Below are 17,337 nucleotides of genomic sequence, written 5' to 3' on the forward strand. Positions count from 1 at the left end.
TCCCCATTATTATGCGAATGTCTACCGTACATCTACACCTCCATTATTATTCTTCCACTTGAAATGACATCTCTACCCGGCTATGAGTTAAGAATTCTATCATATCGGCCTTACATTCCATATGTAATACAAATATTTATCTGATATTTAAAAAAAAAATTCAAGCGTCAGATATATGTATATGTCATTGGCTATAATATTTACTAATGTATCTTTTTAATATTTAAAATTTAATAATGAAGAGATTTTTATTTTTGAAATCTTAAAAGGACTTTTGTTAAATGTAATTAATCAAACCTTACGAAGATGTATGCATTGTCTAAACTCGGACCAATTTGATCGGTTCGACCGAGATTCGGACCCTTGTTTGGTTCGAGTATATCCTAAACTGATTATAACAGTTGGACCAGATTGACCCAAGATTGAATCGGTGAACAATGTCGAATCGTCGGTCTGACCAATTGGACTGAACCCTCATACCAATGATGCCAGCATAACACAATATAGCATATTTTAAAATTCTTTGAATTTCAATTTTGGATTTATTATTTATTTGGTTTTGTTTTGATTTTAGATTTGATGGACTTATTTTAGAAATTTATTAATTTTAAAGTTGACATCAGGTCTGGCACACAGGTCATACCAGTCAGGCCGCCCGACCCGAGGACCAAACTCGATCAACGGGTCAAGACTTGGTCTAGGTATAAAAACATTGATGGAATAAAGATTAAGGTCTTATTTCTTACAAGGTGAATATTTACTACTAATTACAAAACATTTGGAGGTTCTGTTTTTTTATATAATGTATCCTGAATTTTGATTGGGTTTTTGCTTAGAAAAACAATGTTTTTATTATTATTATTAATTTAGTTTTGAGCTTTGGTTAGCAATTGAGTCCAATTTGGGTTATTAAAAGATCTGATATGATTTAATGAAAAATCCAATTCGGATGGAATGGAGATGAAGATTATAATTATATTAAAATATATATTAAAATTTTGATAGTTCTTTATGAACTTAGAAAACTACCAGATTATTTTTATGATAATTAATAAAATGGGTGAATTTACTATTTTAGAGGTAAAAATGGTCAACTTTTAAGTCAAATTGACCGAGACTTGCAGTGGGCGGCGGTGAGTGTTTGTTTGTTTCCAACTATAAGGGTAAGATGGTCTTAAGAAATAAAAACAGCTCAACGGTGACGTTTTAATGGCATGGGTGGTTTGTTATTTTGATTAGAAATGGAAATTTTTATATGCTTGAAACTAATGCAAACCTCATATATTTACAAAATTCTCCCAAAAATACAATATTACCAATATCACATTTTATAATTGAAATATTAATTTTAATAATATATAATGCTTGAGATTTTGAAAATCATCTTCTTATAACATAAAATGAGGACATCATATGGTATAATGTCAATAAATTGTTACATTTAACCAAATTTTAGTAACCTTATAATATAAAATAATTATATATTAGTAATTAATTGAAAAATGGTACACTTGGTGTCATAAAACAAAAATACTGTTATTTATAACTAAAATATTGGTTGAACAACACTATTACACCTATATTGTGATATGATCATATAAAACATTGATATTACTCATAAATTTTTCAATCCATAAAAAATAATTATACGGTTAGGATTTAAATAAAAAGTTCATATGATATAATCAATTTTAATATATTATAACATAATTAAGATAGATGAAATCGTTATTTAATTTATGTGATTATTGAAATAGTAAGGGTCATTTGGTATGGTTTACTTATTTTTGGAATGGTAAAAATTCTTTAAACCTATTTTAAGGCTTTCGTTACAATAAAATAATAATAATAATAATAATAATAATAATAAAAGATTTGTAATAATTATCTGAGCATAGTAAAACAAAATTGGTGGGTTCAATGGCCTCTATAAGTTTTAAATAATATAATTTTTACCCTTTGAGTAAGGAAAATTGAGCTTCGCCAAGCTAAGCATTTTTTTTAATCATTAAATTATTATTGGTCTAATGGGTTTGTATTTTTTTTTTCATTGAAGAATTTTAATGTTTTTATTTATTTATTTTTTTTGTAATATTGTTTCGTAGAAAAGGAGTGCCGAAAATTAATATTATTTTGGGTTCTCTTCCACCCCCCCTTTTTTTATAATTCTAACTATGTGTATAAGCTGAGAATCACTGCAATTCTAATAATCAAGTGAAAAAAATAAAATAAATTCATGAATTTGGCTGGTTCTTACAACATTATTATTAAGAACATGCAAGAAAGAAAATTAAATAAAAATAATGAAATTAACATTTATTGATTGGTAGTCTTAACATTATTTTAACTACTTTGACTTTATTTAAAATAAAATAATTTAGAAGAAATAATCATGAATTTTGAGGGACAAAAACTATAAATGCTATTTTGCTCATGGAATTTCAAAATTTATTTAACTAGTGGAAGAAAGTAAGGGATGTAAGTGTAAAGTTTAAAACTACAAGGGAGACAATTTTATGTTATCATTTAATCCAAAAGCTTAAGCATGTAAATACGGAACCAACAATCGTATTTAAGTTCCTAATATAGCTCCTCGCATGCAAGCCATGAGTCAAATACCACCAAAACCATGAATGCAACAGAACATAAGAAAAAAATAATTATAAGTCACATGGCAATTGATGAAATTCCATGAATCTATATTTCCTTTTTTCCATAGTTGACCTTGTGAAGGATGTCCTCTTTAATTATAATTCCTTCTTAATTTTTTTTTTTTTTTTTTTCTACTTTTCTAGAATGTTGATTCATTATTGTTAGTTTAGAGTTCCACAACTTGTAATACCCCAAGGTTCCTACCATACTTGCCCGAAATTTCACAAGAAGGGAGACAAGAACTAAAGCTTCTAAGACAACTTGATAAAAAGCAGATCCCTCAAGGTTAGCACATTCACAAAGGTGCTTATTGACATATCATGATGAATTGTTCAGATTTTGTGTCAATTACAAAACATGCTGAACCACCGACATGACATCCTTAACCAACAAGAATAACATTGTCGTATGAAAGTGGAGTTTCCATAATAAGAAGTGGTCCTATAGGATGGATATCTCGTGCATAAGTACATTTTCTCTTTATTTTCTTATTTCATTTTAATCAAACACTAGATGTAAAGTAGAGATGGCTTCCATAAACCTTGACGCATCTCCATCCAATGGTATAAGTGGTTTGAATTTTGTCATGGTATACATGGGATAAATATATGGAAGGTCTTATTCTGTGACTTGGTCTTTCTAAAAATAAGAATTAGGAGGAGGAATTATCCAATAAAACTCAGGATTGGTCTCAACATCAAACAATGAGGACCTACTGAAGGCCTTCCTTCTGCATTAGACACGTGTTAAGACGTACAAACTTGAACAGTGACAGGCACTATACCTTTGCTAGAATGCTGAAGAAAATCAATGAGGAGACTTATTATTTGTGGGATGCTATTGACAAGACCTCAGACAAAGAACTGAAATAATCATTCAAAATAACCAAAAAAGACTGTTGGAAAAAAAGGCTCAAGGAGCAGATAGCACGAGTTATGTTGGTGTTGTGAGCAAAGTGGAAAAAAGGGCATCATTACAAGAAAAAGTGACTTTTAATGGTGGAAATAGTTGGAGATTTTGATGGCACTGGCATCAACTACTCAAATGCACAGGATGGAGATGATGAAACCATAATCTTATTAGTTGATAGACTTGGGGACAAGGCTGACTTTGAGGGCAGGAATAACTATATTTGTGAATCTGTAGTTCCTTTTTCGTTGACACTGGAGATAGGATACCCTATTAATTTATAATTCCTTCTAAATTCTGTTTGTTTTTTTTTCATGTGTTGTTTATTTTGTTTTTAGATAGAGTTCTAAAAATTCCAACCAACACCCTATCAATTATAAATGAAGGAATAAAATAATAAACATTGGCTCCCAGAGGAAGTTCCCCTCGAAGTAGTAGCCTACCTCTTTTCAATTTTTTCAAAATTTTTCATAGGTCTATTTTTAAAATTTGTCATTACTAGAGCCCTAGTATCCTAACAGCAATTCAATTGGTTCAAGGTGTAGACTTAGCTAATTTCAAAATAGCCTCATATATTAAAAAAAATCGTGTCAGACATCAAAAAAAAATTATGGGGATGATCCTAAAGACTAATTAATCAATTCATCTTACTCTTAAACGTTGGCTTCCAACCTCATAACATACTCCAACATCATACATTCTCCGATGTTAAAGTTCTCCATGTATCTTATAGCTAAAACAAAAAGAAAAGTGCCACTTAATTTACCATTGCTTGAGCACACCTTTCTCATCCATATTCTAAAATAATTCACCCGTGTGCAGAGAGAGAGAGAGAACACCACTGTACTTCCAAGATCATGAGAATAAACTTAATACTCCAGGTAGTCTCTTGATTACATAAATTCACAACATCATTGTCATACTCCACCTTTGTAATTCCGTAAAGTTAACGTTCTCCGCTATCCTACTGTAGATAAGACACCTCTTTTGTTCCTATTTCTTGAGTATGCCTTCTCACCCACAAATCCAACCATTTTCACTCTCAAGCGTTTTTGCCTGCACCCACACACACACACACGTCTCTGTGTGTGTGTGTGAGAGAGAGAGAGAATTTAACGACAGTGAACTTTGAAGATTCTGAAACTAATCCTGTACTCTATATGTAGCTTGGCCAGAGTCCTTATGGGAATTTGGAGTGACTTTCAATGGGCTCTATGATTTCTATCCTTATTATTATGCGGCATTAAGAAACTAATAATCAAAAATAATTTAGGAATTTTTAGGTTCTTATTGCCGCATAATATATGGCTAACAGTGTCTGAGTTATCACGTACCTTTGCTTTAAATTTCTACTTGTCTTCCACCAAAAAATATTTCCATAAAATGTCCTTTATTAATATCAAATACAAATTGATTAGATCCCATTCTTAGATATTCTATTCTAGTTTAGATATTCTATTTCTAGGTCTTTTAGAAATTTTATTAAATCCCTTACCTTTGCACGTAACTAGTTAGTAGAGAAACAAAGTGGAAAATAAGAACTTGCAGTTCATCAAGAGATTAGCAATTCTTCAACAAACATAAAACTATCTTAATTGATGAGATACTAAAATAGATAAGTTTATACTAGTACAGAAATTATTACAGTGACATCTAATCGACGAAAAAATATACATAGAGGATTGAATTTCTAAGATAACGGAAAAGAAAAAGAGTTATTCTTACTGTCTTCCACGTACAAAAGTTAAGTAGATATGATAATTGAGAAATAGATTTCTGAATCAGTTAAGCATACAAACAGAAAAAGTAGATCTTCAGTTCATTTTTTAGAATATCGGAGAAATCTGATCTACTTCGTTCCTACATTATCATAAATGATCAGGGATGCAAATATTTCCAACTATGTTTCTAATCACATTACAACGTTAATTTTAGTACCTTCTGTATACAATACTCTACTGCAGCAACATTTTCCCCTTTTTGTTTTCTTTTAACTCAATCCATTTAATAGGAGCCCAGGCCCGAGTTTGGCAAAGGTTTCATTTGTTCCATTTCTCTTCCTTTTTCTTTCAAGACGCACAGGCATGGTCTACAAGTTCGATCAAGAAGGTTTGAAAAGAAAGACCAAAGTCATCTTCTAGGTGCTTGATGGACAGAACTAGGGAGAAAGAATATATGTATTTAGTCCATATCTTTGTGAGGTTTCTTAAAGAATTGAATCCTTTACCAATATGACTCTGAAAATTATATTTCAAAACTTATCATCTTGGGTAAAAGAAATATTGAATTAAGATAAATGTAATTCATAACATAAACTTGCACCATGGAAGACAATTGAGATGGCTTTGCAAAGATTGGGGACTACCTCAAGACATGTTAAAATAATGAACTCTTTGTAACCTTATGGTTTAGAGATGAAACAGAGAGCATTGAAAAGAAAGTAGGTTCTCGGTTTATAAATTCAATAAATTAGGTGATTCTCATCCTCACAAACAAAATATCAGGTAAGCCGATCAAAATTCTTCTGCTTCTATTATGATATTTGATTTCAATTTTCTACTGATTTTTCAACAGTCAAATATCACAATCAATGCTAGATTTCAAAAGAATAATTTAGATGAGAAAAATCAGTAGCCAGATTGATCTCAGGCAATGTGAGTATCAAAGAACTATTGGAAGCCTAACCCAAACAAAATCACCTAGACTATTAGCACATAACGAAACTGTAAAAACTTTAAAAGGTACAATTTAAGCACGGAAATGAGAGGCATATTTAGTGGTTCTAAAAACAAAATATGGAATTTATAGGTCTAAATGAGATATCTAACGTTCCATGTCATTTCAACTTACAAAAATGATTCAAATATGTATCCTACATTTCAGCAGAATTTGTGAGATTTTAGTTAGGTATACAGATGTCCCATGGCCTATTAGCCATTACCAAAATTAATTAACTAAAATCTTTGAGTTCAAAGAATTCTCTTCTCAATAAAACCAAATATTTACCTTATCCATGTTTGGCACAAGCTCCTGAAGCTTTCTTTGCGGGCACTAATTCGTGTCCTCCGAACCTAACAAACAAAATAGAAATTCATGATAGAGCTAACTCAAACACCTACAGTACATATTCATAAATTGCCACATTCGCAGAGCTAAACTGACTTCTTACCCTCTCTGCAATACTTCGAGGATGTGTAGCACCACCACGCTTCGCACGCACCTGCAAGGCACTGAATCCTCCAAAAGTTTCTCCATATCCATATCCATCAAACTGCTACCCCACCCCGTGCCTGACCACTTTGCTTCCTCTCTACCAAAAATCAAAACCACACATAACACAACTCAATTTCTTTTAAAAAAACAACCCTTTGCCATCATTTCCAAATTTCATCAAAAAACAAAGATAAAATAAATCCCCATAGGATCCAGCTTTGAGGTAAAGGGTTCAAATCCCCTCAAGGCCACCAATAGCCATTATAATCCCACAAGTTTCGTGAGGTCGAGGGATTCTGGCTCTGAAAAAAGAAATAGAGTAACATCCCGGCCCACTGTCGAGATAGTGGAGTTTAGAGTGCGTCCCTCTTGATTCGAACCCATAACTTCAACAATAGGCAGGATGTCACAAATAGACATTGAAACTGAAGAACAATTAAGCAGCTTACACTGATGAAACTTAGCTTACCGAATGGGACTGAAACTTGGGCGAAGATTGTTGAGTATTTCATCTCTAGGTCTCTTACGGGGGGGGAAACATCAAATTGGAGACAAGAACCGTTAGTGGGGGATTCCAAAGTTTGAAAAATACCCCAAATAAATCCGCAGGAGAGCCGCTTTTGCGCTGGAAAACTAACCGGCTCCATGACGAGTCCTGGATCGGCTGCACCGCCACTATTGAGTAACTGAGTCAAGCACTGGTTAGGCTCAATGGGTCTTCCTCTTCTTCTTCTAAAAGAGCTTCTAACCAAGTGGCTGGAGCTGAGCGGAACCGCGCAAGTCAGGTCCTCGACTCAGTTCAGCAGCACCTCACTTCCGCCGCACCGGCGTTGAGCTGCTACTTCCGGCAGCTGTTGGTTGCATCTGCACACTTACCAGTGATGGGCTTGCTTGGTTTTGCTGGGTTTTATATTATAATTTTATTTTATTTTTGTTTGGGGGGAGGGGTGGGTTTGTTGTATTTCTAAACAAATGGAAGTGTTTATTTCTGTAGTTGCTTTGTTTAAGTTAGTAATTATCTTCTTTTGTTATTGCTCTATATTTGGCATAGACGTGAGAGTGGAGCAGAGCAGCCAGATTGTTCTTTTCTCTCTTTGTATCTCTTCACTGATTCCATTTCCCCATTTATTATGCGAATGTCTACCGTACATCTACACCTCCATTATTATTTCTTCACTTGAAATGACATCTCTACCCGGCTATGAGTTAAGAATTCTTATCATATCGGCCTTACATTCCATATTGTAATAACAAATATTTATCTGATATTTTAAAAAAAAAAATTCAAGCGGTCAAGATATATGTATATGTCATTGGCTTATTAATATTTACTAAGTATCTTTTTAAATTAAAATTTAATAATGAAGAGATTTTATTATTTTTGAAATCTTAAAAGGACTTTTGTTAAATGTTAATTAATCAAACCTTACGAAGATGTATGCATTGTAACTCGGACCAATTTGATGTTCGACCGAGATTCGGACCCTTGTTTGGTTCGAGTATCCTAAACTTGAATAACAGTTGGACCAGATTGACCCAAGATTGAATCGGTGGAACAATGTCGAATCGTCGGTCTGACCAATGGATAGACACTCATACCAATGATGCCAGCATAACATCAATATACCATTTTAAAATTCTTGAATTTAATTTTGGATTTATTTATTTATTTTGGTTTTGATTTTGATTTTAGATTTGGATGGACTTATTTTAGAAATTATTAATTTTTAAAGTTGACATCATCGGTCTGGCAACAGGTCATACCAGTCAGGCCGCCCGACCCAGGACCAAACTCGATCAAAGGGTCAAGACTGGTCTAGGTTATAAAAACATTGATGGAATAAAGATTAAGGTCTTATTCTTACAGTGTGAATATTTACTACTAATTACAAAACATTGGGGTTCTGTTTTTATATAAGTGTAAAATATTAATAAAACTGATAATAAATTATATAAAAAAATTAACTAAATAATATCGCAATTAATTGAATTTTTTAAAATATTTTATGAAATTTTTTTTTATTTTTTTTTCGGGTCATATCCTAGATTGGGGCATAGCCGCATTAGGCCAGGTAATACTAATTACCTTGCCAGTCCAAGGCTCTAGTGGGCAGCGGACAACACCTGTCACCTATTTTAATATTAATAGAAATAATAAATAATTTAAAGTATTGAATTATGTTATGCAAATTTTATGTATTTGTCACGTGAAGGTTGTGTAACTCTAAAAACTTATTTTATTTGATACATATTATACTTAGCCATATAATTTCATCATTTTACCTCATTCGACCCATTTATCTGGATATTGATCTTTCAACTCGAAATTGTTTTGAAACCCGGACCAGGCCAGTCGGTCCAACCGTCGACCAATCCCTTCTTTGATCCAAGAACCTCTTAAACCCACTTTTAACGTTTGATTCGGAATGGCCCGGCTTTGAACCGGCAAAATAGTATCGAAAAGCCGATTCAACCGGCCTAGTCAGTAAACCGGGTCACAAAATTAAAACACCTACTTTTTTTTTCTTTCTAGATACTCAAATAAACAAACAGATCTAAGAATTGTACAATAACCGAAAAAGAAAACAAGAGTCCATAATGCTAGTAGATATGAGAAACAGGAGCAATTAAACCACAGAAGATGAATTTACAATGTAACTTTGATAATGGTTTGTGTATTACAAGCTTAATTAGTTCAGAAAAAAAAAAACATCAACTAGGTATAGAGAAAAAAATAATTAAGAAAATTGAAAACTTAACAGAAAAAGAAAAGATAAGGCTTTTAGAGGAGGTGGCCCGTGGGTGGACATTAAAACTTCTTTGGTGATTCTACTTCCTCTATTTCAGGTTAAGGGAGAGAGAGAGGGGGAAGAAAGAAGGTAAAGAGAGAAATGGTAGAGAGAAGAAATGTGGGGATAGAGTGTTTGCAAACAAGTTATTAAATATCTGTTCATGTTAAAATTTATAATTAATGTCAAAAATAAGAAAATTAAATTTATTAGGGTTGGGTTGGGTGAAGTAGATTCTAGAAGATAAAGTTATTGAGTGTGGTTGAGCGTTGGATAAGTGTGACTTTAATTTACATTTTTACCGTGGAAAGAGAGTGATGGGGTACAATAAATAATGATGAGTTGTCACTGATCCGATCCATGGGTCAGACCAGTTGGACCGCCTGACTCGAGACTCGACTCCTTTACCAAGTCATTGTTCGGGTCGATTTTCAAAACATACTCGTCAAAATGAGGAATTTATTATAATTTCTCAAAATTCAAACATTTTTTCAAAGAAATATGTATTTTATTTAGGTCTGAATGCAAATTCTAAAACAACAAATTCAAAGAATTTATGCATACCTTTACCTTTTTTGTTTCTATTATTTCTTTCCCTTTTGCCTTTAAGGTTGGGATAATGTGATGGTCACGTTTCAAAGGCAGTAGATATAGAATATGATTTTTCTTGCAACAACAAAAGCTTTGGTGAGAAGGTGCGAGAGTTATGGCAGTGAAATAATGAATATATATATAGAATGATAAATTTAGTACATGAATACCTTCATGTTTCTTCCGGAATACAAAGAAATTATTAATAACCAAAAAAATGGTTGCTAGGTGGTACATTTAAATTATATTATTGTGTACAATAAATTTACAACTACAACCACATCAGTGAACTTCAAACAACAGTTCTTGCCAAAATGAATTAAGTCCTGATCATGGACTTTATGGTTATATTGAACCCACAAAATAGGCAATCATCTAATATAAAGGAAGAAGCTAAAACACAAGATGGTGACATATTATTGCAAACAACAATGATAGATCCCGACCAAAACCTTATATATCTAATAATTACATTATCTGGTACCTTCTTCAGGTTAATCTTTCTCTATGCATTTGCAATTCCTTTGATGCTCCGTGAGTTCCTGCCATTACAAAGATTTTCCTTTTTATTGTACTGGAGTCAGAAATTAAATCAAAAGGTCGATTTCAATGTCTAACAACAATGCATCTACGCATTTACTTGTTCAACTAGAAGATGAGAAAATGAAAGAAAAATTATAACAGAGGGGACCAGTAAGGTTGTTAGACTCCAGAACTTTAATTTTGTACAAGCCTTCTCTTCGAAATTAAATAAATAATTAGCAAGTTCAATGTTAGTAGTACCTGAATTTGCTTTTGAAGAAACTTGACATATTCTACTGCCTCCTCTAACATATCTGCAGTGTTTGTTTGCTGCAAACCAGAAAAAAAAAATATGATAATTAATTTGATTAGTTTCCTTGTCGAAAAGCAAATTACAATATCCAGACAAACGATACAGGAAAGGACTTTAATTTCTTTAATAAGAAAACATGAGGTCATTCTTGTCAAACATTGCTGTAAAATTGTAAACTGTGATACAATTTTATGTTATCATTTAATCCAAAAGCTTAAGCATGTAAATACGGAACCAACAATCGTATTTAAGTTCCTAATATAGCTCCTCGCATGCAAGCCATGAGATCAAATACCACCAAAACCATGAATGCAACATGAACATAAAGAAAAAAATAATTATAAGTACACATGGCAATTGATGAAATTCCATGAATCTATATTTTCCTTTTTTCCATAGTTGACCTTGTGAAGGATGTCCTCTTTAATTTATAATTCCTTTTTTTTTTTTTTTTTCTACTTTTCTAGAATGTTGATTCATTTTATTGTTAGTTTAGAGTTCCACAAGTTGTAATACCCCATGGCTCCTACCAATACTTGCCCGAAATTTCACAAGAAGGGAGACAAGAACTAAAGCTCCTAAGACAACTTGATAAAAAGCAGATCCCTCAAGGTTAGCACATTCACACAGGTGCTTATTGACATATCATGAATGAATTGTTCAGATTTTGTGTCAATTACAAAACATGCTGAACCACCTGACATGACATCCTTAACCAACAAGAATAACATTGTCGTATGAAAGTGGAGTTTCCATAATAAGAAGTGGTCCTATAGGATGGATATCTCGTGCATAAGTACATTTTCTCTTTATTTTTTCTTATTTCATTTTAATCAAACACTAGATGTTGAAAGTAGAGATGGCTTCCATAAACCTTGACCGCTTCTCCATCCAATGGTATGAGTGGTTTCAATTTTGTCATGTTATACATGGGATAAATATATGGAAGGTCTTATTCTGTGACTTGGTCTTTCTAAAAATAAGAATATGGACGAGGAATTAGCTAAAATTTTACAAACAACAATTGTTTTGGAAGATCAAGGTCATTTTGAGTGATTATCCAATAAAACTCAGGATTGGTCTCAACATCAAACAATGAGGACCTTTACTGAAGGCCTTCCTTCTAGCATTAGACACGATGTTAAGACGTACAAACTTGAACAGTGACAAGCACTATATCCTTTGCTAGAATGCTTGAAGAAAAATCAATGAGGAGACTTATTATTTGTGGGATGCTATTGACAAGACCTCGGACAAAGAACTGAAATAATCATTCAAAATAACCAAAAAAGACTGTTGGAAAAAAAGGCTCAAGGAGCGGATAGCTACGAGATTATGTTGGTGTTGTGATGCAAAGTGGAAAAAAGGGCATCATTACAACAAAAAGAGACTTTTAATGGTGGAAATAGTTGGAGATTTTGATGGCATTGGCATCAACTACTCAAATGCACAGGATGGAGATTGATGAAACCATAATCTTACTTAGTTGATAGACTTGGGGACAAGGCTGACTTTGAGGGCAGGAATCACATATATTTGTGAATCTGTAGTTCCTTTTTCGTTGACACTGGAGATGGGATACCCTATTTAATTTATAATTCCTTCTAAATTACTTGTTTGTTTTATTTTTTCATGTGTTGTTTATTTTTGTTTTTAGTATAGAGTTCTAAAAATTCCAACCAACACCCTATCAATTATAATATGAAGGAATAAAATAATAAACATTGGCTCCCAGAGGAAGTTCCCCTCGAAGTAGTAGCCTACCTCTTTTCAATTTTTTCAAAATTTTTTGTAGTTCTATTTTTTAAAATTTGTCATTACTAGAGCCCTAGTATCCTAACAGCAATTCAATTGGTTCAAGGTGTAGACTTAGCTAATTTCAAAATAGCCTCATATATTAAAAAAAATCGTGTCAGACATCAAAAAAAAAAATTATGGGGACGATCCTAAAGACTAATTAATCAATTTCATCTCTACTCTTAAACTGTTGGCTTCCAACCTCATTAACATACTCCAACATCATACATTCTCCGATGTTAAAGTTCTCCATAGTATCATTATAGCTAAAAACAAAAAGAAAAGTGCCACTTTAATTTACCATTGCTTGAGCACACCTTTCTCATCCAATATTCTAACTAATTTCACCCGTGTGCAGAGAGAGAGAGAACACCACTCAACAAGAGTGTACTTCCAAGATCATGAGAATAAACTTAATACTCCAGGTATGTCTCTTGATTACATAACTTCACAACATCATTGTCATACTCCACCTTTGTAATTCCGTTAAAGTTAACGTTCTCCGCTATCCTATTGTAGATAAGACACCTCTTTTGTTCCTTATTTCTTAAGTATGCCTTTCTCACCCACAAATCCAACCATTTTCACTCCTCAAGCTGTTTTTGCCTGCACCCACACACACACACGTCTCTGTGTGTGTGTGTGAGAGAGAGAGAGAATTTAACGACAGTGAACTTTCAAGATTCTGAAACTAATCCTTGTACTCTATATGTAGCTTGGCCAGATGTCCTTATGGGAATTTGGAGTGACTTTCAATGGGCTCTATTGATTTCTATCCTTATATATTATGCGGCATTAAGAAACTAATAATCAAAAATAATTTAGGAATTTTTAGGTTCTTATTGCCGCATAATATATGGCTAACAGTGTCTGAGTTATCACGTACCCTTTGCTTTAAATTTCTACTTGTCTTCCACCAAAAAATATTTCCATAAAATGTCCTTTATTAATATCAAATTACAAATTGATCTAGATCCCATTCTTTAGATATTCTTATTCTTAGTTTAGATATTCTATTTCTAGGTCTTTTAGAAATTTTATTAAATCCCTTACCTTTGCACGTAACTAGTTAGTAGAGAAACAAAGTGGAAAATAAGAACTTGCAGTTCATCAAGAGATTAGCAATTCTTCAACAAACATATAAAACTATCTTAATTGATGAGATACTAAAATAGATAAGTTTATACTAGTACAGAAATTATTACAGTGACATCTAATCGACGAAAAAATATACATAGATGGATTGTATTTCTAAGAAAACGGAAAAGAAAAAGAGTTATTTCTTACTCTCTTCCATGTACAAAAGTATAAGTAGATATTATAATTGAGAAATAGATTTCTGAATCAGTTAAGCATACAAACAGAAAAGGTAGATCTTCAGTTCATTTTTTAGAATATCGGAGAAATCTGATCTACTTCGTTCCTAACATTATCATAAATGATCAGGGATGCAATATATTTCCAACTATGTTTCTAATCACATTACAACGTTTAATTTAAGTACCTTCTGTATACAATACTCCTACTGCAGCAACATTTTCCCCTTTTTGTTTTCTTTTAACTCAATATCCATTTAATAGGAGCCCAGGCCCGAGTTTGGCAAAGGTTTCATTTGTTCCATTTTCTCTTCCTTTTTCTTTCAAGACGCACAGGCATGGTCTACAAGTTTCGATCAAGAAGGTTTGAAAAGAAAGACCAAGGTCATCTTCTAGGTGCTTGATGGACAGAACTAGGGAGAAAGAATATATGTATTTAGTCCATATCTTTGTGAGGTTTCTTAAAGAATTGAATCCTTTACCAATATGACTCTTGAAAATTATATTTCAAAACTTATCATCTTGGGTAAAGAAAATATTGAATTAGGATAAATGTAATTCATAACATAAACTTGCACCATGGAAGACAATTGAGATGGCTTTGCAAAGATTGGGGACTACCTCAAGACATGTTTAGGATAATGTAACTCTTTGTAACCTTATGGTTTAGAGATGAAACAGAGAGCATTTGAAAAGAAAGTAGGTTCTCGTTGTTTTTATAAATTCAATAAATTAGGTGATTCTCATCCTCACAAACAAAATATCAGGTAAGCCGATTAAAATTTCTTCTGCTTCTATTATGATATTTGATTTCAATTTTCTACTGATTTTTCAACAGTCAAATATCACAATCAATGCTAGATTTCAAAAGAATAATTTAGATGAGACAAAAATCAGTAGCCAGATTGATCTCAGGCAATGTGAGTATCAAAGAACTATTGGAAGCCTAACCCAAACAAAATCACTTTAGACTATTAGCACATAACGAAACTGTAAAACATTTAAAAGGTACAATTTAAGCACGGAAATGAGAGGCATATTTAGTGGTTCTAAAAACAAAATATGTGAATTTTATAGGTCTAAATGAGATATCTAACGTTCCATGTCATTTCAATCTTACAAAAATGATTCAACTATTGTATCCTACATTTCAGCAGAATTTGTGAGATTTTAGTTAGGTATACAGATGTCCCTATGGCCTATTAGCCATTACCAAAATTAATTAACTAAAATCTTTGAGTTCAAAGAATTCTCTTCTCAATAAAATCCAAATATTTACCTTATCCATGTTTGGCACAAGCTCCTGAAGCTTTCTTATGCGGTCACTAATTCGTGTCCTCCGAACCTAACAAACAAAATAGAAATTCTTAGATAGAGCTTAACTCAAACACATACAGTACATATTCATAAATTGCCACATTCAGCAGAGCTAAACTGACTTCTTACCCTCTCTGCAATACTTCGAGGATGTGTAGCACAACCACGCTTCGCACGCACCCTGCAAGGCACTGAATCCTCCAAAAGTTTCTCCATATCCATATCCATCAACCCTGCTACCCCACCCCGTGCCTGACCACTTTGCTCTCCTCTCTACCAAAAATCAAAACCACCACATAACACTAACTCAATTTCTTTCTTAAACAAAACAACCCTTTGCCATCATTTCCAAATTTCATCAAAAAACAAAGATAAAATAAAATCCCCATAGGATCCAGCTTTGAGGTAAAGGGTTCAAATCCCCTCAAGGCCACCAATAGCCATTATTATAATCCCACAAGTTTCGTGAGGTCGAGGGATTTCTGGCTCTGAAAAAAGAAATAGAGTAACATCCCGGCCCACTGTCGAGATAGTGGAGTTTAGAGTGCGTCCCTCTTGATTCGAACCCATAACTTCAACAATAGGCCAGGATGTCACAAATAGACATTGAAACTGAAGAACAATTAAGCAGCTTACACTGATGAAACTTAGCTTACCGAATGGGACTGAAACTTGGGCGAAGATTGTTGAGTATTTTCATCTCTAGGTCTCTTACTGGAGGGGGAAACATCAATATTTGGAGACAAGTAACCGTAAGTGGCTGGGATTCCAAAGTTTGAAAAATACCCATCAAATAAATCCGCAGGAGAGCCGCTTTGGCGCTGAAAACTAACCGGCTCCAATTGACTGAGTCCTGGATCGGCTGCACCGCCACTATTGAGTAACTGAGTCAAGCACTGGTTAGGCTTCAATGGGTCTTCCTCTTCTTCTTCTAAAAGAGCTTCTAACCAAGTGGCTGGAGCTGAGCGGAACCGCGCAAGTCCAGGTCCTCGACTCAGTTCAGCAGCACCTCCACTTCCGCCAGCACCGGCGTTTGAGCTGCTACTTCCGGCAGCTGTTGGTTGCATCTGCACACTTACCAGTGATGGGCTTTGCTTGGTTTTGCTGGGTTTTATATTAATTAATTTTATTTTATTTTTGTTTGGGGGGAGGGGTGGGGTTTGTTGTATTTCTTAAACAAATGGAAGTGTTTATTTCTGTAGTTGCTTTGTTTAAGTTAGTAACTTTATCTTCTTTGTTTATTGCTCTATATTTGGCATAGACGTGAGAGTGAGCAGAGCAGCCAGATTGTTCTTTTCTTCTCTTTGTATCTCTTCACTGATTCCATTTCCCCCATTTATTATGCGAATGTCTACCGTACATCTACACCTCCATTATTATTTCTTCCACTTGAAATGACATCTCTACCCCGGCTATGAGTGAAGAATTCTATCTAGTTAAATCATATCGGCCTTACATTCCATATATGTAATAACAAATATTTATCTGATATTTTTTAAATTTTCTTTAAGCGTTAAGATATATGTATATGTCATTGGCTTATTAATATTTACTAATGTATCTTTTTAATATTTAAAATTTAATAATGAAGAGATTTTTATTATTTTTGAAATCTTAAAAGGACTTTTGTTAAATGTTAATTAATCAAACCTTACGAAGATGTATGCATTGTCTAAACTCGGACCAATTTGATCGGTTCGACCGAGATTCGGACCCTTGTTTGGTTCGAGTATATCCTAAACTTGATTATAACAGTTGGACCAGATTGACCCAAGATTGAATCGGTGGAACAATGTCGAATCGTCGGTCTGACCAATTGGACTAGACACTCATACCAATGATGCCAGCATAACATCAATATAGCATATTTTAAAATTCTTTGAATTTCAATTTTGGATTTATTTTATTTATTTTGGTT

The 17,337-nt window shown here is 33.3% G+C and overlaps 1 protein-coding gene across 1 annotated transcript; it reads right to left on the reverse strand.

Annotated features, from left to right (window-relative positions):
• Positions 1-10,314: 10,314 nt before the first annotated feature.
• Positions 10,315-16,736, reverse strand: LOC116108458 (transcription factor bHLH81-like). Its single transcript, XM_031394706.1, has 5 exons — positions 16,076-16,736; positions 15,549-15,692; positions 15,382-15,447; positions 10,938-11,006; positions 10,315-10,696 (listed from the first exon to the last, which is right to left on the reverse strand). The coding sequence occupies exons 1-5, from the start codon at positions 16,484-16,486 to the stop codon at positions 10,649-10,651; spliced, it is 738 nt and encodes a 245-aa protein (XP_031250566.1). The 5' UTR covers positions 16,487-16,736; the 3' UTR covers positions 10,315-10,648.
• Positions 16,737-17,337: the final 601 nt, after the last annotated feature.

The sequence above is a fragment of the Pistacia vera genome, unplaced genomic scaffold, assembly GCF_008641045.1.
Source record: "Pistacia vera cultivar Batoury unplaced genomic scaffold, PisVer_v2 Contig564, whole genome shotgun sequence".
NCBI lineage: Eukaryota > Viridiplantae > Streptophyta > Magnoliopsida > Sapindales > Anacardiaceae > Pistacia > Pistacia vera.